The 25,762-nt window shown below is 41.7% G+C and overlaps 1 protein-coding gene across 1 annotated transcript in view; it reads left to right on the top strand.

Annotated features, from left to right (window-relative positions):
- The window catches only part of LOC111952183 (neurturin-like), a 36,776-nt gene extending 11,237 nt beyond the window's left edge, over window positions 1-25,539 (top strand). The window contains exons 2-3 of the mRNA XM_023970739.1: window positions 14,626-14,887; window positions 23,088-25,539. Coding sequence (XP_023826507.1) covers window positions 14,647-14,887; window positions 23,088-23,506 — 660 coding nt within the window. The 5' untranslated portion in view covers window positions 14,626-14,646 and the 3' untranslated portion in view covers window positions 23,507-25,539. The remainder of the gene's footprint in view (window positions 1-14,625; window positions 14,888-23,087) is intronic.
- Window positions 25,540-25,762: the final 223 nt, after the last annotated feature.

Below are 25,762 nucleotides of genomic sequence, written 5' to 3'. Positions count from 1 at the left end.
TATAGGTGTTTTGTCTTTTGTAGCCTTTTGGTTGCTCCTCATTGCTATTGTTTTTTATTTACATTTTTTGTCATTTTTATCTGCAACTTCTGAATGTCATTTTTGGACTCAACCAGTACCAGTTTTGTAAATATTACCACATGCACTATAAGCACCTGCAACATCCTAAAACTGCTAGATGCCATTTTATCTTAACAGGAACTGAACTGATAAAGTGTTATTGATATAACAATTTCCAACAACGGTATACAGCAGTAACAGAGGTTTCTTCAAGTTGTTATCTAATGTATACTAGACCACCCAGAGGCTCATTTATTTAGCTGGTGTCCATGCACATAACCACAACCTATAATCCCCACATGTTTCAAACTGACTACCATCATTCCTGTTCCCAAAAACTCCAAGACATCCTGCCACAATGACTACCGCCCTGTAGCACTCACATCTGTAATAATTAAGTGTTTTGAAACTCTGGTCAAGGCACACATCAACTTCATCATCCCAGACACCCTTGGCCCACTCCAATTTGCATATAGCACCAACAGATCCACAGACAACTTAATCTCAGTTGCACTCCACACTGTCCGCTCCCACCAAGAAAAGAGGAATACCAAGAAAAGAGGAATACCTATGTGAGGATGCTGTTCATCAACTACAGCTCAGCGTTCAACACCATAGTGCCCTCCAAGCACGTCACCAAGCTCGGGAACTTCTGACTGAACACCTCCCTCTGCAACGGGATCCTGGACTTCCTCACGGGCCGACCCCAGGTGGTAAGAGTAGGCAACAACACATCCGCCACGCTGACCCTCAAAATGGGTTCTCCTCAGGGCTGTGTGCTTAGTCCCCTCATGTACTCCTTATTCACCCACAACTGTGTGGCCACGCGCAACTCCAACTCCATAATTAAGTTTCCTGATGACATGACGGTGGTAGGCTTGATCACCAACGGTGGTGAGAAAGCCTATAGGGAGGATGTAAAAGACCTGTCAGTGTGATGCCAGGACAACAACCTCTCCCTTAATGTCAGCAAGACCAAGGAGCTGATTGTGGTCTACAGGAAACAGGGGTGTGTGCATACCCTATCCACATCGACGGGCCACAGTGGAGAGGGCTCGAGAGCTTCGGTGTCCACATCATTGAGGACTTATCATCATGTTCCTCTCACACCAGCACAGCCATGAAGTAGGCATGGCAGTGCCTCTTCTCCCTCAGGAAGCTGAAACAATTTGGCATGGCCCCTAAGATCCTTAGGAACTTTTACAGCTGCACCATCGAGCGCATCCTGACTTGTATGACCGTCTGGTATGGCAACTGCATGGGGGCGTCGGGTGTGCCGTGAGAGTTATTTAAGATTCTCTTCAAAAGAAGTAGGGTTTCAGACGTTTTCGAAAGATGGGCCGGGACTCCACTGTCCTGACTTTAAGGGGAAGCTTGTTCCACCATTGGGGTGCCAGGACAGAGAAGAGTTTAAATGTATTATTATTTATCTTGCTACCAGTCACTTTCTCCTAATCCCTGCCTACATGTACATATATATCTCAATACTCCAGTATCCCTGCACATTGTAAATTTGGTTCTGCCACTGACCCTGTATCTAGCTTCCTCTCTTATTTCTTATTTGTCGTGTTTTTTTATTGTATTCTTATTTTGTAATTAGTTATACTTTTTGATATTGAATACTGCACTGCTGGGTAGGGCTTGCAAGTTAAGCATTTCACTGTACGTTTGCATGTGAAAAATAGACTTGAACATGTCACCCTACAAGACAGAGTTGACTTCTGGGATGAGGCATACCACCCTTGGGAGCCTACTGGTATTTCCCCTGACCTGCACCACATATAATGGGAGCTGTGGTCAATGCCCTCCATCTAGTCCTCTTTCAACATGCCTCAAAGCTCTAATATTGACAAAGTACCTTTACCCCTCTCTCTGGCTGAGACATCATGTGGTGAATGAATTGCATTAATAGTAGGCTACATAATGGAAGCCAGTTATCCTTACCTATATCAAAGCTATGATGTGGGGGTTTAGAGATTGGTGTGTGTGTCATCCTGAGTCTGATGATCCCAATGGAGGACCACTCTATAGTTACTGACATCTTGAGCATGTGTAGTGGAGTGCTCTCTGAGTCCTGTGGATGGCTCATGGTGGTGGTTAACAGATCACCCCCACTTCCATCCCCACACCTCCAGGCGGTGATTCCCTCCAGCCACGCTGGGTAAATTGCAGCCCACGTGATGGAAATAAACTGGGAGGCATTAGCAGTTCTAATCCAGGCCTGATCTTGGGAGCCATGCTCCGCTCTATAGGCTGCTCCCCTGTTGCCCTGCCGTTAGGCCTTGAAGACAACTGATCGTACAATAACATGAACTATTAGGAATTCAGCCCAAGCCTTCTCCTCTTGGGAAGAGAAAATGTAGGTACCGTATCACTTTTCCTGCTGTGATGTTCTCGGTGTAGTGTGTCGAGTTTGAGTCTTTTTGGCTTGAGTTTCGCTGAGTTACAGAGGTGACCTTGCGCACCTTTGATCTAAATGATCGTGCTTCTGTAGAGGCGTGGCTATTGACATTACTGTAATTGAACTTTGTCTATCAAGTGATGGACTGAACCTGGGGTCCCCTTATGCATGCTTCTCCACCTCCTCCAAACATTTAACCCTGAAAGGACCAAAGCTTGTGGACATCACTGTACATGTACACTTGATTCTCTTGTTGCACTTGGAATCTTCCTACTTTTTAGAGGTTTTCTTATGATATTGCAATTGATCCATGGAATAGAGCCTAGTAGTCAGCCCAAACATTGTGCACCATTCACAGTGATCCACCTCAACATAATTAATCCCAATTTGTAAAGCACTAAACAGCAGATTGTGTGACAAAAGCTCAATGCTTGTGTGTTTTTATCTCTACCAAGAGCATGGCATGTGCACATCAATGTCCTAGAATTCAAATATGGGGTAATCTTTATCTGAAYAGTTTTTTGTGAGACCTACTTTTGCTTTAATTTCATTGAATTGCAATACTTTAATGTACTGTATGTCAGGGACTTGCACTGCACATGAGCAGATCATTGTAGAGTTGAGTTGATGATGTAAGGTTGCATGTATGGACAACTCCCATAGTGATTTACTTCCCCTTCGTACACTTGTTTATTAGTTACTGAAAGAGCCCACTTCATCACGTCTCCATGTATTTTTACTCAAGTGATTACAGCACGTAAATTACACCAACGGACACTATATGAGACAGACAGATGGGCTGAATTAGTCTCTATTGTTGTTGAGGCCTGTGAATGTCTATAGAGGAAGAGTGGCCTTGGAACATTGTGGATCTGTACCAAATGTGAATCACCTACTTGACTATAGGAGTAAGAACAATTTGGCTTATTTTAGTTTGTTTGGAATTATTCTATAAATACTCATAAAGTTGATTGATGTTGTTTCCTTTGGGTTGGGAATAGAAATGTATAAAGCCTGACATATAAAGTTACAGCTTATTTTCCAAAACTTCCTTTGTGAATTGAATTGTCTCCTTGTGAGTGGACAGGGTGTAGTGTCCTTGGATATGGGGTCTATGAATAATAACCCTAGTTGTTTTCCTGTCTCACTGTAGTCTGCTCATTTGATATACAAAAGGTCGCCATGAGAAAAGAATGCCTTCTCCTTGATATCAGTGGAGTAGTTGATGAAGAACTCAGCTAAAAAATACATTATAGAAGAATGAACTTTAAAAAATGAAATACGAGTGGCTGGACTAGCTCTGTTTCTCTCACACACACACACTTTTTTTCTTGAGAGGATGGTCAGGGGGCCAGAACATAACTACAAATAATTTTTAGACTGCAAATTTACCTCAAGAAGACTAAACATATCATATTTGACTAAAACATAATAATTTCAAACTTTGCTTACATTTGTATAAGATCACAAATATCTCTCTATGTGTGGGAATACTTTGGAACAGTTTTCCAAAATTAAAATCACTTGGAGCTGAGGCTGCACTACTTTTGTGACAAAAAAAAGTACCCCGCACTGCAGACGGCTATATCGGTCCGCTAATACAGGCAAGGCCGGCCTGCTCATTAAGCAGGATTAGGCAACCGCCTATAGCGACAGACTGAAGAGGGTAGCATTTTCTGAGAAACTGACCAAGACTTACCTCCAACAACATAAAAATCCACATAATTATGTGCCAAAACAATGACAATTTCTCTCAACCAGTTGGCAAATGGGCTTTTTAGGTGAGTGTTGATGCCGCCCTGTGATAAGCAGTGCCCACTTTCTCAAAGGCGGGCGCAAAATATTTAGGTTGTCCATTCCCAGGGCACCTCTCCAGTGTACTTTTGGAGAGATCCATCGCTGCCACACTCCACCAACTTTCCGTCAAWTTTTTTTACATAAATCATGTAGCAGATGTATGTGGCCTTTTTCTGTAGCCTACAGGCTGGAGATAAAATGTATGACAATGTAATGAGACAAACACTTTTTTACATCATGCAGGTTTCTCCGATCAAATAGCCTCACCTAAATGGTGCCCAATCAAAAGAAAAATGTGCTGACATCTTAACAGTAACATATCCTTAAAACAGGATAAGTCAAAGTAAAATGGACAATATGGAATGGATGATCCGGCTACTCACAACTGATGTCCAGTAGTTTCACCCCGTGGGCTAAATCTAAAAATATATATTATTTTATTTAACCCTTATTTTTACCATGATCAGTGGGTTGAAGTTTGTATCCATACATTTTTGAGGAGCTGATCATAGCGAAAAAATAAAATACTTGTGCATTTCCCGATGTGTAAACACATTGCAAATAGGCTCAGGATAACTCCTGATAAAGTTGGGTAGCTGATAATCAGAGCTTAAATACCTAAAATTGATTAGTCACAGGAATCAGGACTAATAAAGCCAATGCAACAGCCTGTTTTACAAATGTTGAGCCTAACATATGGATGGGCATTCATAAAGTTCCATTGCAGGCCTACAAGGTAGGCTACACCCCAGTAAGCACTGACGGACGCCAACGTCTTTTATATGTTGTTATTTTGGTCCTGTCTGGACTAGTCTTTTTTTGGGGTGCAGTCCAGACTGGCCTTGATTTCCTGGTCCACAGACTTTGGTTTTTGGTCCGGTGTGGACCATCCTTGATTTGGCCCAAACACAGACGTTTGGTTCATATTTGGTGCGGTCCAGATCGGCCTTGATTTCAACGTCCACGGACATAGATTTTTGGTCATGTCCGGACCAAATCTGAATCAATAACAGGTGTCTATGTTTGGTTCGGATAAAAAAAATTGGGGCCAGGAGTAGTAAAGGCCCAGTGCACTACTTTTGTGAGAAAAAATAGTTTCCTGATCTGCAGACGGCTATATCGGTCCGCTAATACGGGAGTTGTAAAGGCCCAGTGCACTACTTTTGTAAAAAATKGAATAAAATAAATACAAATAATTTGCCCTGCTCTGAAGCACCTCACTCACATTGCTCTCTTAGATATCTAAATTCTTATTAGCCAATGCCCGTCACGTGATCGGGTTCTCAAAGGCATGCAAGCTCTGAAGTAGGCTACTAGTGTAGACAGACAGACACATCTGGGATGCAATGGCGCATGTCTTTCTTATAGAATTGAGGCGCATATTGAAGATGTTAGAACTGTCCACATTTACTTTTCATCAGCTATATTACAAAAGTTGACCTATTCTATTGGTCAGTATAAGGGCACAAGGCGAGAACCAAATGCAGACACAGGAGGCAGATGGTAGAGCTCCAATATTTATTATAACAAAGGGAGTAGGCAAAGGCAGGTCGGGGACAGGCGAGAGTTCATAAACCAGGTCAGAGTCCAAACAGTGCCAGACGATAGGCAGTCTCGAGGACAGGCCAGGCAGGGGTCAGAAACCAGATCCGAGTCCAAAACACTACAAGGGGATAGGCAGGTTTGTAGTCAGAACAGGCAGAGTGGTCAGGCAGGCGGGTTCGGAGTCAGGACAGGCAAAGGTCGAAATCAGGAGGACTAGAAACAAACAGAGACTGGGAAATATAGGAGCAAGGAAAACCGCTGGTTGACTTGGCAAACAAGTCGAACTGGCACAGAGAGACAGGAAACACAGGAATATATACACCGGGGATAATAAGCGACACCTAAAGGGGGTGGAGACGATCACAAGGACAGGTGAACCAGATCAGGGTGTGACTGTCAGCTTGTCTTTCTGTGCAATAAATACATTTTCCAAACAGACTCTGGGACAGTTGTGGGAGGATAGATCACAAATTATTACAACCACTCTACATCAACATTTTTTTTTAAAGCAATGAGGCTGATGCAACAGATAACATTTAGCTTAACATGTTGATAAACTATTAGGCTATTTATTCACAAGTGGAACAATGCTATAGGCTATAAGCGCGAATGTTCCAAAATGCAATTAGCAGGAAAACACTGTTCTCCAAAGCTCACTGCATGGGTTGTTAATATGACTAGGATGGTGTCTTTGGCTGCTAAACAATGAAAGAAAGTTGAGAACATGAGAGAATTAGCCTACTGGTTTCAATGGCATATGAGGAAGTGTTTATAAAATAATCCCCTTAAAATGTTTATGGTCAGAACATGGTAAGACATTACATTTATGGGTAAATAGTTTCAAAACATTCAATGCCTCCGCTCAGATTGCAAGGTGGGTGATGTTGCGGACCTTTCTCTTCTATGTCAGAATCAAGCCTTTAGAAATTAATATGAATTATCCTACATTATGTGTCAAACATGACTGGAGTTTAGTCTCATTAAAGTTTGGCTACATTTTCTGGCGCCTCCCTTCTGTCAGCATCGGTCTGGACATGACAGACAGTAGCCAATATGCTTACATGCTGACCAGACCGCGCGTGCGTTGATTTTGTCCCCCCACACCAGAAGTGATCAGAACATGCAGGTTGAAATATCAAAACAAACTCTGAACCAACTATATTCATTTGGGGACAGGTCAAAAAGCATTACACTTTTATGGCAATTTAGCTAGCTAGCTTGCTGTTGCTAGCTAATTTGTCCTGGGATATTAACATTGGGTTGTTATTTTACCTGAAATGCACATGTTTCTCTACTCCGACAATTAATCCACAGATAAAAGGGTAAATGTTTGTTTTCTAGTAATGTCTCCTCCTTCAGGCTTCTTCCTCCTCTTTGGACTTTATTTGGCGGTTGGCAACCAACTTTACGGTCCATTACCACTACCGACTGTACTGAAGTGTGGACCTCAGTTCAACTTTCAATCATCGATGTGGGTATATGCTCCTAAAAACCAATGAGGAGATCGGAGAGGCAGGACTTGCAACGTGTTGAGCTTCAGAAATAGAACCAAGTTCTATTTTAATGCCTGGCTACGCAGATGCTCGTGAGCAGTGTGGGTGCAATGATTGAATAACATGTATGTGTACATTTATTTTGTGACGCACACATGCTGACCAAACCGCATGCGTGCGCAAGTTGATTTTGTTCACATACATCAGACACGATCAGGAGACACGACATGCAGGTTGAAATATCAAAACAAACTCTGAACCAATTATATTAATTTGGGGACAGGTCAGAAATAATTAAACATTTATGACAATTAGCTAGCTAGCTTGCTGTTGCTAGCTAATTTGTTCTGGTATATAAACATTGGGTTGTTATTTTACCTGAAATGCACAAGGTCCTCTACTCCGACAATTAATCCATAGATAAAACGGCCAACCGAATTCCTTTCTCATCATCTCTCCTCCTTCCTTCAAGCTTCTTTTTCTTCTTTGGACTTTATATGGCGATTGGCAACCACAAAGATGAACTGAGTGTGGACCGCAGTTAATTTTTCAATCACCCACGTAGGTATATGCTCCTAAAAACAAATTAGGAGTTGGCACATGGGTATATGCTCCTAAAAACCAATGAGGAGATGGGAGAGGCAGGACTTGCAGTGTGTTGAGTGTCACAAATAGAACCAACTTCTATTTTAGCGCCTGGACACGCAGAACCTCGCTGTCGCGCGCGAGCAGTGTGGGTGCAATGATTGAATAACATGTATGTGTACATTTATTTTCCAACGCTCACGCACGCGACGTGAGCAGTGTGGTCAGCATGTTAGGCTAAAGCCCAAATCAAACAAAATGGGGTGTAACGCACGTGAACGACCGTGTACCTGCTGGATTTAGAATGCATGGTAGTGAATGACATAAAACAGACGGGCTGCAAGCTTCAATGCCGTAAAAAGCATCAGGCACTTTCAGCAGTCAATTTTTCTCACGTCTATGCGTAGCAATGCTGGTAAAGTGAACGGATAAATTGCCAGAAAATAGACTGTTTGTGCATTGTTATATCTGGAATTGTGACATGTGCAGTGGGGCAAAAAAGTATTTAGTCAGCCACCAATTGTGCAAGTTCTCCCACTTAAGAAGATGAGAGAGGCCTGTAATTTTCATCATAGGTACACTTCAACTATGACAGACRAAATGAGAAACAAAAATCCAGAAGATCACATTGTAGGATTTTTTATGAATTTATTAGCAAATTATGGTGGAAACGTCACGTGCACAAGAGCGGTTGACGGTGTCTTTTCCTGTGTGATTTGGGCTTAAGGTCACTTTGACATGTAGTCTTATCATTTATGTACATACTTTGAAGAATGTAAAATCTAAAATATATTTTGATTTGTTTGACAATTTTTGGTTACTACTTGATTCCAAATGTGTTATTTCATAGTTTTGATGTCTTCACTATTATTCCACAATGTAGAAAATAGTAAAAATAAAGAAAAACCCTTGAATGAGTAGGTGTGTCCAAACATTTGACTGGTACTGTATGTATATACGTCCTCCCCTTAGGCTGCCAAGGGTGGGGGATCTTATTATTTATAAAGAAGACACAATCAGTGTCTTAGATTTAGGCAAGTACACCATTAGCTCTCTTCCTAACTACTAGCACCACACAGAATACCCGACACCACTACACTTAAGCTGCACAAAAGCTGCTGTGATTCAGTATCTGGATTTATACCCTTTCTCCCACTGAGACCTGTAGGTCATGCCCACTATGGAGGTAATGACTCTATTGTGTCGTTATACCAGAGGATATGACTAGTTTAGCCCGGGTAACACTCCTTGTTATTGCCAAAGTCAAGGCAATGGCAAATTGACATTTGTCAATGACAAGGAGTGGCAAGTGGAATGTTAGCTAAAGAGACTGGTACTCTGGCTATGATGTCTAGCTAGCTTTACCACACCATTTCCTGTGTGTCAGTGCTGTACAGAGACACAAAACCATGAGCAACTTCAAAAGAAAGCTGTGGCTATAATGTAATGTAATAACAAAATAATACCATCGCAATGAATCATGTTTCCGCTAGAAATTGACATGCCTACCGCTCAAATAGGGAGGTCAGACCATGGCATTGTGAATCAGCATAGTAGGCCTACAATATAGTAGTGTGGTATGGATGAAAATGAATAGGAACACTTTATATTGTTTGAATGCCTGTTTTCTATGAGCACACACCTTTCCCTATGTGCCAATTACAATGCATGCAGCATTGTCAAGTGCTGTACATATTAGTGAGTAATCCTTTAGAGCGTGCTGTGTAAGTCCTCAGGAGATGATCTATGGGACTGTTAGTATCTGACTCTACCAAAAAACACTCAACAACAGGATGCTTCTATTTACAAGACAGTAAACCATTAAATCAAATCAAATCAAATGAAATTTTATTTGTCACATACACATGGTTAGCAGATGTTAATGTGAGTGTAGCGAAATGCTTGTGCTTCTAGTTCCGACCATGCAGTAATATCTAACCAGTAATCTAACCTAACAATTTCACAACAACTACCTTATACACACAAGTGTAAAGGAATGAATAAGAATATGTACATAAAAATATATGAGTGAGTGATGGCTGAATGGCATAGGCAAGATGGTATAGAGTACAATATATACATATGAGATGAGTAATGTAGGGAATGTAAACATGATATAAAGTGGCATTGTTTAAAGTGGCTAGTGATACATTTATTACATACATTTTTCCGTTATTAAAGTGGCTAGAGTTGAGTCAGTATTTTGTCAGCAGCCACTCAATGTTAGTGATGGCTGTTTAACAGTCTGATGGCCTTGAGATAGAAGCTGTTTTTCAGTCTCTAGGTCCCCGCGGGGTGAACAGGCAGTGGTTCGGGTGGTTGTTGTCCTTGATGATCTTTTTGGCCTTCCTGTGACATCGGGTGGTGTAGGTGTCCTGGAGGGCAGGTAGTGCCCCCGGTGATGCGTTGTGCAGACCTCACTACCCTCTGGAGAGCCTTACGGTTGTGGGCGGAGCAGTTGCCGTACCAGGCGGTGATACAGCCCGACAGGATGCTCTCGATTGTGCATCTGTAAAAGTTTGTGAGTGTTTTTGGTGACAAGCCGAATTTCTTCAGCCTCCTGAGGTTGAAGAGGCGCTGCTTCCTGACACCACACTCCGAGTGCCCTCACCTCCTCCCTGTAGGCCGTCTCGTCGTTGTTGGTAATCAAGCCTACCACTGTAGTGTCGTCTGCAAACTTGATGATTGAGTTGGAGGCGTGCATGGCCACGCAGTCATGGGTGAACAGGGAGTACAGGAGAGGGCTGACAATGCTCTGAGGACGCGGCTGGGGATGCCGTCTGGGCCTGCAGCCTTGCRAGGGTTAACACGTTTAAATGTTTTACTCACATTGGCTGCAGTGAAGGAGAGCCCGCAGGTTTTGGTAGCGGGCCGTGTCAGTGGCACTGTATTGTCCTCAAAGCAAGCAAAGAAGTCATTTAGTTTGTCTGGGAGCAAGACATCGTTGTCCGCGACGGGGCTGGTTTTTCTTTTGTCGTCCATGATTGACTGTAGACCCTGCCACATACCTCTTGTGTCTGAGCCGTTGAATTGCGACTCTACTTTGTCTCTATACTGACGCTTAGCTTGTTTGATTGCCGCCTATTACTCACCCCGCTACACAGAGAAGTCAGACGCAGGAGAGCAGAACTAGGTAATAACCGGAGATTTATTAAGTAAAACCAACGGCATCCAGAACAACAACATAAATAGGGACAAAAATAACCCGTCGTGCGCTCACGGGGAACGTGCACAAGCACTACAATAAACAATCCCACACAAAGACATGGGGGAACAGAGGGTTAAATACACAACAAGTAAATTAGGGAATTGAAACCAGGTGTGTGGAAAAACAAGACAAAACAAATGGAAAATGAAAAGTGGCTCGACGATGGCTAGAAGACCGGCGACGCCGACCGCCGAGTGCCGCCCGAACAAGGAGAGGACCTGACTTCGGTGGTAGTTGTGACAGATTGCCTTGCGAAGGGAATAGCTACACTGTTTGTATTCGGTCATGTTTCCGGTCACCTTGCCCTGATTAAAAGCAGTGGTTTGCTCTTTCAGTTTTGCGCGAATGCTGAAATTAATCCACGGTTTCTGGTTGGGGAATGTTTTAATAGTGACTTTAGCGACTATTAGTGACTTTTAAAAKACGTTTGTCGGTGCCAGTGGGTAGTGTCTCAGAGTAAAAGGCAAACAACCGGTGAGTATTGCCAGGAAAACTGTAACGCAGATCTTTTCACTTCCAACCACATTTTCCCTCCTAGTCGGCCACTCTACAGAGAGGGACAGAAACACAGGCTCTGATGAAGGCCCTACAGAGGCCAACACACTCACCCCCAGTCTGGCAAAGCACTTTGACAGAGCTGATCTGGATATGTCCTCAGCCACTGTCAGTTTACCATTTCCTGATCTGGAGAAATGTTTTGCACCCCACCATCTTCCCTGCCCCGCACAAACAAAAACAGATTTCAAACATGGGAGGGATCTGAATCAACTGATACTGTTAATGGTAAAGTGTGGGAATGAACGTGGAAAGCAAAATGTGGTACAATAACATGTATTTGCATGGGAAAACAATTACAAACACCGGTGCGTGAGCAGACAAACATAAAGTAGTGAAAAGGTCAAGGGTCTTTGGTGTCTAGAACATCACTGTAACAGGATTGTTCTGTTTAGCTTCACACTTACTGTCCACAAGAAGAGGCTGGTGGGAAGAGCTATAGGAAGACGGGCTCATTGTAATGGCTGGAATGGAATAAATGGAACGGTACCAAACACATAAAAAATATGGAAAACACATGTTTGACTCAGTTCCATTTATTCTATTCMAGTCATTACAATGAGCCCATCCTTTTACGGCTCCTCCCACCAGCCTCCTCTGCTGTCCACACTGACAATTAGACAGTCCAAGTCCAGGTATGAAAATTAGTGCTGAGATTCATGGCCATGTGATTAGCAGTAGGCCTATGGTGAAATATCTACCTTGCTGAACAGTAGTGGTGTTTTCAAATGCTTTCTGTTTGACATGTGCTCTGCACCAGTGGAGGGTGCATTATCATAATAATGTCTGGAATGGAGTGTAATGGCTGGAATGTAGTGAATGGAATGGTATCAAACATATGAAAGCCACATGTTTGATACCATTCCATCCACTCCATTCCAGTCATTACTATGAGCCATCCTTCTCTCAGCATCCTCTACTGCTGTACACTATACATTGCTTGTTTTGTCACATAAACTGAGTCGACTCTTCACTGTTGACGTTGAGACTGGTGTTTTGCGGGTACTATTTCATGAAGCTGTCAGTTGAGGACTTGTGAGGCGTCTGTTTCTCAAACTAGACACTCTAATGTACTTGTCCTCTTGCTCAGTTGTGCACTGGAACCTCCCACTCCTCTTTCTACTCTGGTTAGGGCCAGTTTGCGCTGTTCTGTGAAGGGAGTAGTACACAGTGTTGTACAAGATTTTCCGTTTCTTGGCAATTTCTCGCATGGAATAGCCGTCATTTCTCAGAACAAGAATAGACTGACGAGTTTCAGAAGGAAGTTCTTTGTTTCTGGCCATTTTGAGCCTGTAATCAAACCCACAAATGCTGACTCTCCAGATACTCAACTAGTCTAAAGGCCAGTTTTATTGCTTCATTAATCAGCACAACTGTTTTCAGCTGTGCTAACATCATTGCAAAATGGTTTTCTCATGATCAATTAGTCTGTTAAAATGATCAACTTGGATTARCTAACACATCGTGCCATTGGAACACAGGAGTGAAGGTTGCTGATAATGGGCCTCTGTACGCCTATGTAGATATTCCATAAGAAATCAGCCATTTCCAGCTACAATAGTCATTTACAACATAAACAATGTCTACACTGTATTTCGGATCAATTTGATGTTATTTTAATAGACAAAAATGTTGATTTTCTTTCAGAAACAAGAACATTTCTAAGTGACCCCAAACTTTTGAACGGTAGTGTTTATAAAACACAGGAAAATCATGTTTTTGACTGCACTGGGCCTTTAAAAGAGACTTCAGAAACAATATCGCAGAACATAATATGTAATATGGTGAGAGTCCACAGAAGGCTGCTGAGGGGAGAACTGCTCATAACAATGGAGCAAATGGAATGGCATCAAATTCCTGGAAACCATGTATTTTTACATCATTCCACTCCAGTCATTACTACGAGCCTGTTATCCACAATTAAGGTTGCACCCACCTCCTGTGGGTGAGACAATATTGATTACACACAGAGGCATCACTGAGAGATCCCACAACAATGGGAGCCTAAAACAAACTGTGAAGCCGATAAAACACTATTGGGTAGATAAGTAATACAACGGAATCTCTTGCTGCATAGTTCAGTTTAAACCATTACTATGTAGCCAATCCCTCGAGCAAAGCAAACTAGAAGATCGTGGAAAATTATTATCGCTCAGATCTTTCAAGGAACAATTGCGTAATTTTTCTTTGTCCGTGGTTTTAAGATGACAGATTTAGGTTCTTGTGACGCTCCACGCTGCGCGATGAGTATCTTCTGTAAACTAAAGCATGCCAGGCTTACGTGAGAACCACTGTAAATTCAAAGCTGTCTCTTCAAACACAGACATACCTGACAAGTCTCTGTACTGCGAATGGGAGACTACAACTGGAACGAGATCAATCTTGTGGCGGAATGAGAGACCTCTGAGGGCTACCATGCTAGTAATCGACTTTTCATCTGGGGCTTGACACTATGCCAGAGGAGAATCCCATCTATGCTCACAATAGGGGCAAGCTCTGTAAGGGAGTTTACACAAGCTGTACGCTGACTGCTATTCTCTGCTCACTTTTGATATACTGAAACATAAAAACAATAAATAAATGCGTTCAGGGACTTCATGCATGGGTTGCCGGAATTGARTAACACAGGTGTGTTGACATGGAGTATCTGGGCAAAGCCACACTTAGCACATCTGACAATCCACACCTGTGAAACAGCCATTGCAGAATGGCCTGAGCAGAGGGACAAAGTATTTTGTTGATGGCAATAACACTTGTGATAACATTTTGAGAATGAGATCTGTTGAAATGGAGGCCCCTGTGCCAACAAGAGGCCATTCCCACTGTAATGTACATGCGTGATACTATGGAACTAAGCCAGCTGTATTTGCCATTTATTGCATGAAGTATTTGTCCTGTCACTCCTGTGCTTTCATCATTGTGGGTGTTCCAGTAAAAACATTCCCCCATAACCTCTTCCCTTGTGTTTCCTTGTCTTTCAGAGTGTCAATGCTCATTCTAAGATGAAGTTATGGAAGTGTGCCACCATCGCCTTGACTCTTTGTGGTACAGCACTGTCCTTCTTCCTCACTAGAATCATGGTTCCCACGCCGCCGCATCACTTCCCCTCCTGGGACTCGTCTTCGCCGCGGACATCAGACTCCGCCTCCGCCTCCACCTCCTCCTCCAACTCTTCTTCCTCCCTGATCGGACCTCATCGCAAAGCACGGTCGACAGACGGCATCAGCAACATTTTGACAGAATGTAAGCAAAAAAAACATAATCTTCAGTCACCAACCATTCTGGTCCCGATGTTCTGATTGGTTTAGATGTTCTGATTGGCCCTTGCTAAAGCTCTGATGTGATTGCATATTTCAATGGTCACTAAAGAAAACGTTGTGGTGGAGAGCAGTCAAGGGAATGTACACTTTTTCATGTGCACTTTTTCATGTGTTAAAAAGTGTCAACAGTAAATTGGATAATTATCAACCAGTCTTTGTTTGAGGGCCATTATTAGTTTACCTGTACAGATAAAGCTACCTTCCCGGACGGAGCATAGCGGCCAACTGCAGCTTACACCCAGGCAGGGTAATCAAGTCAAATGATGTGACATCCGGGGAGCAGATTACTCCATTAAGGTTTGGAGCTTCATCTCATCATCCCAGGAGAATTTGCACTATGAGTGTGATAAAACACCTGTAACCTCCTGATATGGTTTTAGAGGCTATGCAATATTCATAAGAAAATGTGACATAAAAGATTCAGAGATGTAAAATGTCAGTGATGGTCTCGGAGTATGTCCGTTAGGATGGGAATAAGAAGATTTTCAGAGAGAGTCCCACTAAGTGGGTCAGTGGAGGCTAGAAATGTGACATGCCTCGCCATGTGTCCTTCTCTCAGCACATATCAAATCTGCAGGATAAAGTTAAATCTAGACTTGGTTTCCTCTATCGTAATCGCTCCTCTTTCACCCCAGCTGCCAAACTAACCCTGATTCAGATGACCATCCTACCCATGCTAGATTACGGAGACATCATTTATAGATCAGCAGGTAAGGGTGCTCTCGAGCGGCTAGATGTTCTTTACCATTTCAGCAATCAGATTTGCCACCAATGCTCCTTATAGGACACATCACTGCACTCTATACTCCTCTGTAAACTGGTCATTTCTGTATACCCGTCGCAAGACCCACTGATTTGATGCTTATTTATAAAACCCTCTTAGGCCTCACTCCCACCTATCTGAGATATCAACTGCAGCCCTCATCCTCCACTTACCCATTCTGCCAGTCACATTCTGTTAAAGGTCCCCAAAGCACACACATCCCTGGTCGCTCATCTTTTCAGTTCGCTGCTGCTAGCTACTGGAACGAGCTACTCAAACTGGACAGTTTATCTCAAACTCTTCATTCAAAGACTCAATCATTGACACTCTTACTGACAGTTGTGGCTGCTATGCGTGATGTATTGTTGTCTCTACCTTTTTTCCCTTTGTGCTGTTGTCTGTGCCCAATAATGTTTGTACCATGTTTTGTGCTGCTTCCATGTTGTGTTGCTACCATGTTGTTGTCATGTTGTGTTGCTACTAGAGTTGCAAAGGGTTGGAAACTTTCCCGTAAATTTCCAGAATTGTTCCGGAAATAGTCCATAGGAAGTTAAGCCTGGGAATTTTGGGAATAATGCTTAAATTCATCAAAAACTTTAGCTTATAACAGTGAACCTTTTTTTGTGGGATACACATAAGGCAATTCTAGGTCTTGTGGCATATTTTGGTTAAACTATCCTCAATTCAATGGAATTGCAAACCTCTGCATGCACAGTGCATTCTTCCATCACATGTACAGCTGATTCTCAAGATCTTGCACACKAATGAAATGCTCCTGAGCCCACACTACTACACTGTCTGAGCCAAGGACTGCATGCTTTCTGGTAAGTTTTGATTACAATACTGGGTGGGGTGAATATATTTTACATGGCATTCTTTTTTTGTTAACTAATAAATAGTAGCTTACAGCAAAGTGTATTTAAATAATTTCTAACTTGTTAACAATTTCTGCTAGTTCGTTTTTGCTAYCATGTGGGTTTTAGCTTGCTTGAGCCTGCTACCTGAGGAGTGTTAATTCACCTGTTTCCATACATGTTTAATTTTAAAACATTTATCTTACAAAGGAGTTGTTTAATCTAACTGCTTAACTATTTATCTGTACATAGAATTGTATTTGAGTATTTTTTACTCATTTTTTCCTCATCTTTACAGGAAAATGCCACGGGCACTATCTGATGTGTGGAGACATTTCACTGCAGCTAATGTAGAAGGAAAAGCTGTGTACATTTGCAAATACTGTGCCAAATCATATGTGAAGAATGCAACAAAGATGCAGAATCATCTGGCCAAGTGCACAAGCAACCTCTGACAAAAGTCCCTCTACATCTATTCGAGGTGAAAATGATGAATCAGACACCTTATCAATAGCAACAGCTCATGGTCTTCCTGGAATCAATTTTTTTTTTGACTCAATGGAGGAACGTCGTCAGAGAAATGCTGATGAATGTCTTGCTCGAGCTGTGTATGAAACTGGTTCACCTCTGATGCTCACAGGCAATGTGTATTGGAAGCGATTTCTGAATGTTCTTCGCCAGACATGCTTTATCTACTCATTTGCTGGATGCAGAGTTCAACAGAGGTTTCTTTTCTATTGTGTTATTGACTGTACGTTTGTTTATTCCGTGTGTAACTCTGTGTTGTTGTTTGTGTCGCACTGCTTTGCTTTATCTTGGCCAGGTCGTAGTTGTAAATGAGAACTTGTTCTCAACTGGCCTACCTGGTTAAATAAAGGTGAAAATAAACAGAATTTAAGTGAAGGTCAAGCAAATCATAGAGAAAGCAGACTATTGCAATAATCTCTGATGGGTGGTCGAATGTTCGTGGGCAAGGAATAATTAACGACATCATCTCCATGACCATGGACCACAGAAGGTATTTGCACTGGTGACAGACAATGCTGCGAACATGAAGGCTGCTTGGTCTAAAGTGGAGGAGTCCTACCCTCACATCAAACCCATTCGCTCCGCAAGGACATCATGGCACTGAAAACAATGGATACACTCTACAAGAGAGCCAAGGAAATGGTAAAGTATGTGAAGGGTCATCAAGTTATAGCAGCAATCTACCTCACCAAGCAAAGTGAGAAGAATAAGAGCACCACATTGAAGCTGCCCAGCAACACCCGTTGGGGTGGTGTTGTCATCATGTTTGACAGTCTCCTGGAGGGGAAGGAATCTCCAAGAAATGGCCWTATCACAGTCTGCCGATATGGACAGCCCCCATCAAGAGGATCCTCCTGGATGATGTATTTTGGGAGAGAGTGGTAAGCAGCCTGAAACTCCTGAAACCTATAGCAGTAGCCATTGCACGCATTGAGGGAGTCAATGCCATCCTGTCTGGTGTTCAGTCTCTGCTTGCAGATGTAAGAGAAGAAATCAGTACTGCCCTGCCCACTTCACTGTTGCTCCAAGCAGAGGAAACTGCAGTTCTGAAATACATCAAAAAGYGTGAAGACTTCTGCSTGAAGCCCATACACGCCGCAGCGTACATGTTGGACCCCAAGTATGCTGGCAAGAGCATCCTGTCTGGTGCAGAGATCAACAAAGCCTATTGTGTCATCACTACCGTGTCTCGCCACCTTGGCCTGGATGAGGGCAAGGTTCTTGGAAGTCTGGCGAAGTACACTTCCAAGCAAGGGCTTTGGGATGGAGATGCGATATGGCAGTCGTGCCAACATATCTCATCAGCCACCTGGTGGAAGTGACTTTGTGGATCTGAGGCACTTTCCCCTGTTGCCTCCATCATCCTCCAAATCACACCAACATAAACCGCCTCAGAGCGCAACTGGTCCTTGTTTGGGAACACATACACCAAAGCACGCAACATGCTGACCAATACAAGGGTTGAAAAATTGGTGGCCGTCCGGGCAAATTTGAGGCTTTTTGAACCTGACAACGAGCCATCCTCAACAAGGTTGGAAAGTGACAATGAAGATGAGGCTTCAGAGTCTGATGTTCAAGCGGTGGACATTGAGAAGGTCCAGGGAGAAGACATGGAAGCCTGAGAGGAAGACAACCAAAGCTTTAGTTTCTGGAATATCATTTTACAGATATATGTTGAAAACGGTTTTGGGAGATGCGATGGGTCATTGGGATCACTCAATATTCCCTTTCTTTTGTTGTTCAATGAAATCATCCCATGTGAAGAGTCAACTCATTTAATTAAAGTTCAATTCGTAACTAAATATATATTTTTATTTATATTGGAAGGATTTAATCATTTGCAATTATATCTACGTATGATAAGGTTTAAAGGTTTATGTTTCTGTCTCTATGATATGGTAAATACAGTTGAAGTTGGAAGTTTACATACACTTAGGTTGGAGTCATTAAAAATAATTTTTCAACCACTCCACAAATTTCTTGTTAACAAACTATAGTTTTGGCAAGTCGGTTAGGACATCTACTTTGTGCATGACACAAGTAATTTGTCCAACAGTTGTTTACAGACAGATTATTTCACTTATAATTCACTGCATCACAATTCCAGTGGGTCAGAAGTTTACATACACTAAGTTGACTGTGCCTTAAAACAGCTTGGAAAATTCCAGAAAATGATTTCATGGCTTTATAMGCTTCTGATAGGCTAATTGACATAATTTGAGTCAATTGGAGGTGTACCTGGTGTATTTCAAGGCCTACCTTCAAACTCAGTGCCTCTTTGCTTGACATCATGGGAAAATCAAATGAAATCATCCAAAACCTCAGATAAAAACTGTAGACCTCCACAAGTCTGGTTCATCCTTAGGAGCAATTTCCAAACACCTGAAGGTACCATGTTCATCTGTACAAACAATAGTACGCAAGTATAAACACCATGGGACCAAATACGAATTGAGTGTATGTAAACTTCTGACCCACTGGGAATGTGATGAAAGAAATAAAAGCTGAAATAAATCATTCTCTCTACTATTATTCTAACATTTCACATTCTTAAAATAAAGTGGTGATCCTAACTGACCTAAGACAGGGAAAAACTGAGTTTAAATCTATTTGGCTAAGGTGTATGTAAACTTCCGACTTCAACTGTATATTCAATGCAAAAAAACATCTATATTTAAATGGTATTTATATTAATTTGCATATATTTCCGTTCATTCCCATATATTCCCGTTAATTCACATATATTCCCGTTAATTCCCATGGAAAGTTTCCACCTTTGAATATTCCCAAAAATGTGCAACCCTAGTTGCTACCATGCTGTGTTGTCATGTGTTGCTGCCATGCTATGTTGTCTTAGGTCTCTCTTTATGTAGTGTTGTGTTGTCTCTCTTGTCATGATATGTGTTTTGTCCTATATWAAWWWWWWTTTATCCCATCCCCCGTTCCTGCAGGCCTTTTACCATTTGGTAGGCTGTCATTGTAAATAAGAATTTGTTCTTAACTGACATGCCTAGTTAAATAAAATAAATAAAAATAAAAACGAGCCACCTGACCTTGTGTTAAGACACTGTCCTTACACACTGTCCCTTTGGCTTTGGACTGGGCATTACTGAGGGTTCTTGTTATCTCTCATCCGCTGATGGACATTCTATTTTCAAACTACCACAAAGTAGGTTGCAAAACTGAGCGTGACTGAGGGGAATTTCTCCAAAGTCATTTTTACTAGACCTAAATGTCTATCCGGTGTCCTTTTTCCGGCCCGGACTCAGAGTATGACTCTCAGACCATTATTCAGATCATCCAGTAGAGATTTTCTAGGCGAGGTCAAGAGTAAGATCAGCTAGCCTAATCACCTAGCCTAATCACATAATCTTTCATGCTACTGCCAGGCCATGGGGAGATCTTCACACAAAACAAACGACTGAATCGCAAACCATTTGGGAAAAAATCACTTTGGGAAAGGCTTTTTCWGTTTAATTTGTGAATGCAAAGAACAACAAAGTGTTGTTGCTTCAAGACCACCATTGATTACAGTGTCAGTCAGTGCGGCAAGCTAAAGCAGTGTCTGAGTTTGTAGGGTTTAATGTTTAACAAGCTCCCTGGTGTTTCAAAAGCCTTTTAAGTAAAGGTTGTGTCCTGGAGGGGATAGAATTAACTGTTAATTACAGCTCTATCTATCTTTAGAACAGCACAGTGACCCTAAGGTAGAACAGAATTGTCAGACAGATGAGCATMATTTTTGATTATCTTGTGAAGTAAATACCTGAAAACATAATTAAAGGGGTAACCTGCGATTGCTTCATCAATTTTTTAACTTTTAAATTAATTATATATACCCATTGATTCTTGCAGAATATAACTTATAAATGCCTCATCATCTTAGTTCAACTGTCGTATCCCATCATAACCCCAAATATACAAATATTTTACTCCATCGTTTGTAAATCATGTAATTTTATAGCCTCAAAACATGGTTAAATCTAATCTTGATCTCATGGGTGGTCAGTCCTTCCATCCATAGTTATGTCTATGAATTTGAGAATGGTTACATTTCTCCTGCCCCATCCCTCAGCTCTTAACCAAAATAGAGGAGAGGTGACCGTTTTTTGTTTAAACTGTAGACGCTCCTTTAATTGATATGCATATGCCTCTTTGTATAAACCTTGAGTATGACCATGTGTATGGAATCCCTTTCAATTAATAAAAAGGTGTTATTTGTCTATACCGTTGATGCTGTCAACACATAAACATGATGTGATCTCTACCGGCCCATTGAACACAAACGTAAATCAATTCTCAGGGTTCTATAAAGTTTTACCTCATGTTTTGACAGAATTGTTTTGGTATTTGGTAATCCCTATGGCATGAGGTTCTGGATCAGATGTTCAAATGCATTGGGCATGGGAAAGAAGTTCATTGACTCCTAATGGAGCAGGTTGAGAGCTTCAAGTTCTTTGGTGTCCTCATCACCAACAAACTAACAAGCAGACCAAAACAGTTGTGAAGAGGGCACGATAAAACCTATTCCCCCTCAGGAGACTAAAACGATTTGGCATGGGTCCCCAGATCCTCAAAAGGTTCTACAGCTGCACCATCGAGAGCATCCTGACTGGTTGCCTGGTATGGCAACTGCTCGGCCTCCGACCGCAAGGCACTATAGACGGTAGTGCGTACAGCCCAGTACATCACTGGGGCTAAGCTTCCTGCCATCCAGGACCTCTATACCAGGCAGTGTCAGAGGAGGGCCTAAAAATTGTCAAAGACTCCAGCCACCCAAGTCATAGACTGTTCTCTCTGCTATTGTACGGCAAGCGGTACCGTAGCGCCAAGTCTAGGTCCAAGAGGCTTCTAAACAGCTTCTACCCCCAAGCCATAAGACTCCTGAACATCTAATCAAAAGGCTACCTAGACTACTCTCTTTTACACCGCTGCTACTCTCTGTTATTATCTATGCATAGTCACTTTAGTAACTCTACCCACATGTACATATTACCTCAATTACCTCGACTAAMCGGTGGTGTCCCCGCACATTGACTCTGTACCGGTACCCCCTGTATATAGTCTTGCTATTGTTATTTTACTGCTGCTCTTTAACTACTTGTTACTTTTACTTCTTATTCTTATTCATATTTTTTAAACTGCATTATTGGTTTGGGGCTTATAAGTAAGCATTTCATTGTAAGGTGTTGTATTCGGCGCATGTGACTAATAACATTTGATTTGATTTAATGTGTAAATGTGCTGATGTTTAACATGTTGAACAATATTTGGAAAGTTGCTCTACCTCGTTGCCATGGTTTGAAAGGAGACATCCTGTTTCTATAGACTCAGCAGAAAATATTGTCTACTTTCTCTGTCAAGTACAAAGCTAGCAGCTGGACTGGCGATAAACCCAAGCTCAATATTTGCACAACGGACTGTTAACATTGGAAAAGGCTCATGTCACTGCCGATGTAGGAGTATGAGAGATACTTTGTCAACTATGAAAAAGTCCTAAAACTATCAGTTTTTTWAAAAATCACTTAGAGAAAATCTGTTAGTTTAGACGCACCGGTCGTTGATGATGATTATTGTTCACCAAGCCACCAAGAACTTATTCTTTACCAAGCCAATGATCCATGCAGGTCTAATCAAGGATTCAAATGTTTCAATTGTTTGCAATGAATCTCTACAAAATGGGTCAAGGAAAGTCTAAAGCTAGCATTACACTGTATGYTCCAGTAAATTTCACAGGTATAGGTGATGTAGCTGTTAGCTTGTCACATTCCTATCATTTGAAAACTTGTACCAACAACCGTATGGATCTTTTATCTTTTTGTTTTCCAAACTGACATAATGGTTGAGACTGTGGTTTCACAGACATTCAAAGGTCTTCATTGTACCACAAGCCATGCTTTAGCTACGACAGATGTATTGTACGGTTCTTATGGTTATATATTCCTTTGGCATAACACCATCTCTTCATCTCTTCTCTGCAGTCATGCACATGTTCCAGAGCTTTACAGAGGGTGAGCTGAAGAAGGTGATCGGGACTCTGGTGGAGAAGAAGGCACAGCAGGAGGCCAGGCAGGAGGCTAGGCAGAGCAAAAGGACTAAACGGGCTAAGAAAGCATCAAAGCCATGTTCCCTGCGGGAGGTGGAAGTGACTGTCAGTGAGCTGGGTCTGGGCTACTACAGCGACGAAACGCTGCTCTTCAGGTACTGCAGCGGGAACTGTAATGCTAGCCGCCGCAACTACGACCTCATACTGGAAAAATGGATGAGGAAAGGCATCTCAAAGAGGGAGAGGAGCCCCTGTTGCCGGCCCAAGGAGTACGATGACATTTCCTTCTTGGACAACAGTAACAGATACCAGACGCTCCACGAGTTTTCTGCTCTAGCGTGCGGTTGTGTATAACACCTCGATGGTGGCCATTTTGACTTTCCAGATACTGTATTGAACATGGGAAACGCAACAACTACTGCTACAAAAAAAAAAAAAACAGGAGTACACAAGAATTGATCCCTACAGTATGACGCCAGGGAATACGGACATTTGAAACTACCATCTATTCTACCATCTGTTCATTAATTTTGTTTGTTTAGCTTTCTTTGCCTTTCATGGGATATTTCACTGTTGGTTTATACATTGTATGTCCTAGGATTATACATTTGTCATCATGGGGCAATCACAGTTAAAGCAACGATTTGTTGCTTGATTGTGGACTATGTAGCAATGCCTCCACTACCAATACAGAAGACCAACTAAGGTATAACTAGTGCATTGTACACTGCAAGTCTGTTCTTATACTACASTTGTAAGAGGCCTGGTTTATTTTTTCAGGAATTAGTGTGTAGAAGTGTGTACATGGAAAATAGTAGAATAATATAGGGAATGCCAAGGACGACATGTACAGTATACAAAAGGATGAAACCAACATGAAGCTACCACAGTGTGCTTCTCCACAACTTCTTGATCTGCACCATTGATAACGCATGAGGTATCACTAAGGCAAGTCCAATGGAGCAGCAACAGCAGTACTAGGAAAGACTAGAGGCTTGGAGAAACATGTATAGCAGGATTCACCCATTATATTATGTGTATAGGCACTCCTTCATATCACAGGTAATGAACTGAATCATGACATTTCTAGCCTTCATCAGTAACTATGAAAATCTACCTCATTTATGTTGAACGATAATGGACAACATCCGATATAAAAATACACATACATGTTCTTCAACAGCTTCCTCTGTATTCATCACTAGGACCAGACTAAAAGGAGATATTTTCGTAATAAATAATGGCCTATATTGGCATATGAAGCTGTAGGGTAAAACAAAACAAAAAGAACTAGCCCACAGCCACATGCCTGTTCCATGCATGCTAAATAGAGACTTTATGGGTGATTTAGGCTTAATGACAGCAGCTTGTTAATCAAATGGAATGGCTATAGCTGTATAAATAAGCCAGTTCCCAGAAAGAACAATACAGCAGAAAAACAATGTGCTATCAAAAATCCCTATCCTTCTACAGCAAGATCACTATGAGCGCATGAAATATAACTTGAATGGTAATACAGCAATGCAGTCTTGTTTGATCATCTAGACAGAGTGGTGCATTAAATGGGTGACTGCTGCATTGTAGATGTGACTGCGAGGGATTGTGCTTCAGTTTTACCATGAAATAGCCTCTGCAAATCCCGCAATAGACTAGCTTAATCCACTTACCTCCTTTATAACTGACTTGTCCAAAAGCACTGAGAAAGAGAGAGAAATACAAGCCACCATGCAGCATTGCTATTGTTTTTGTCACTAGAACACTGGAGATGTAAAGGACTAGCCATTGGTTTTAACCACACATGTAATATAAATGTTACCAGAACAGGTTTGAGCAGCAATACGTGTTGATATGTGTTTCATCAAACAGAGTTATTGTCTGAAAACAAAATAGAAATCATTCATTAGATTAATTGTGGCCAAATATATTTATAATAAGATTAAAATAACACACTTTAGAAAAGTTCAAGAGCAATTCAAAAAAATGAACTCGAATGACATGAGTTCAGAAAAAATCTCTCAATCTTGAAAACTGTAAACAAATTATTATAGACTGAGTGCTATATCGAAATTATAGATTTTACCTGAGCATCTACAGTGTAGTGTGAGGTACAGTTAGGTTTAAATGGAATAGTCTGAAGCCAGTGGGAGTACCTCTTTAAGAGCCACTGAACACGCTGATTGGCAAGTGTGTTTTTCTGTTGCTCAACGAGATTTCAGTCTGTGTTTTCTCGGTGTTCAGTGGTGAATTGGTGTTTTCTGACGGATTCTGCATTTGTTTAATGATGTTTGTCCCCCATGAGAGACTGTAGACAGGAACACCTATTATACTTCCTCAAAATCCCCAGGATGTATCTAAGATAACTCAAGAAATCTGTACTTAATTTTGACGTTTTTGTCGAGGATATTTTAGTTGTGCAATTTAACTAAGTGTGTTTGGTGCAGTATTTCTCAAGTAAAAGAAATGTGTGACGTGTTGTCTTATGCAAACAAAGTCGGAGCTGCTGGGCAGGTCTGTCTCACTGTCTATGCTATTGGATAGAGAGCAATCACCCGCAGCTGTTCACCCCATGTTAGTGGGCAAATGGACATCGTCAAATCAAAATCCGACCTT

The sequence above is a fragment of the Salvelinus sp. IW2-2015 genome, linkage group LG26 (genome assembly GCF_002910315.2).
Source record: "Salvelinus sp. IW2-2015 linkage group LG26, ASM291031v2, whole genome shotgun sequence".
NCBI lineage: Eukaryota > Metazoa > Chordata > Actinopteri > Salmoniformes > Salmonidae > Salvelinus > Salvelinus sp. IW2-2015.
The sequence above is the reverse complement of the archived record's forward strand: the minus strand, read 5'-3'. Positions and strand labels throughout refer to the sequence as shown.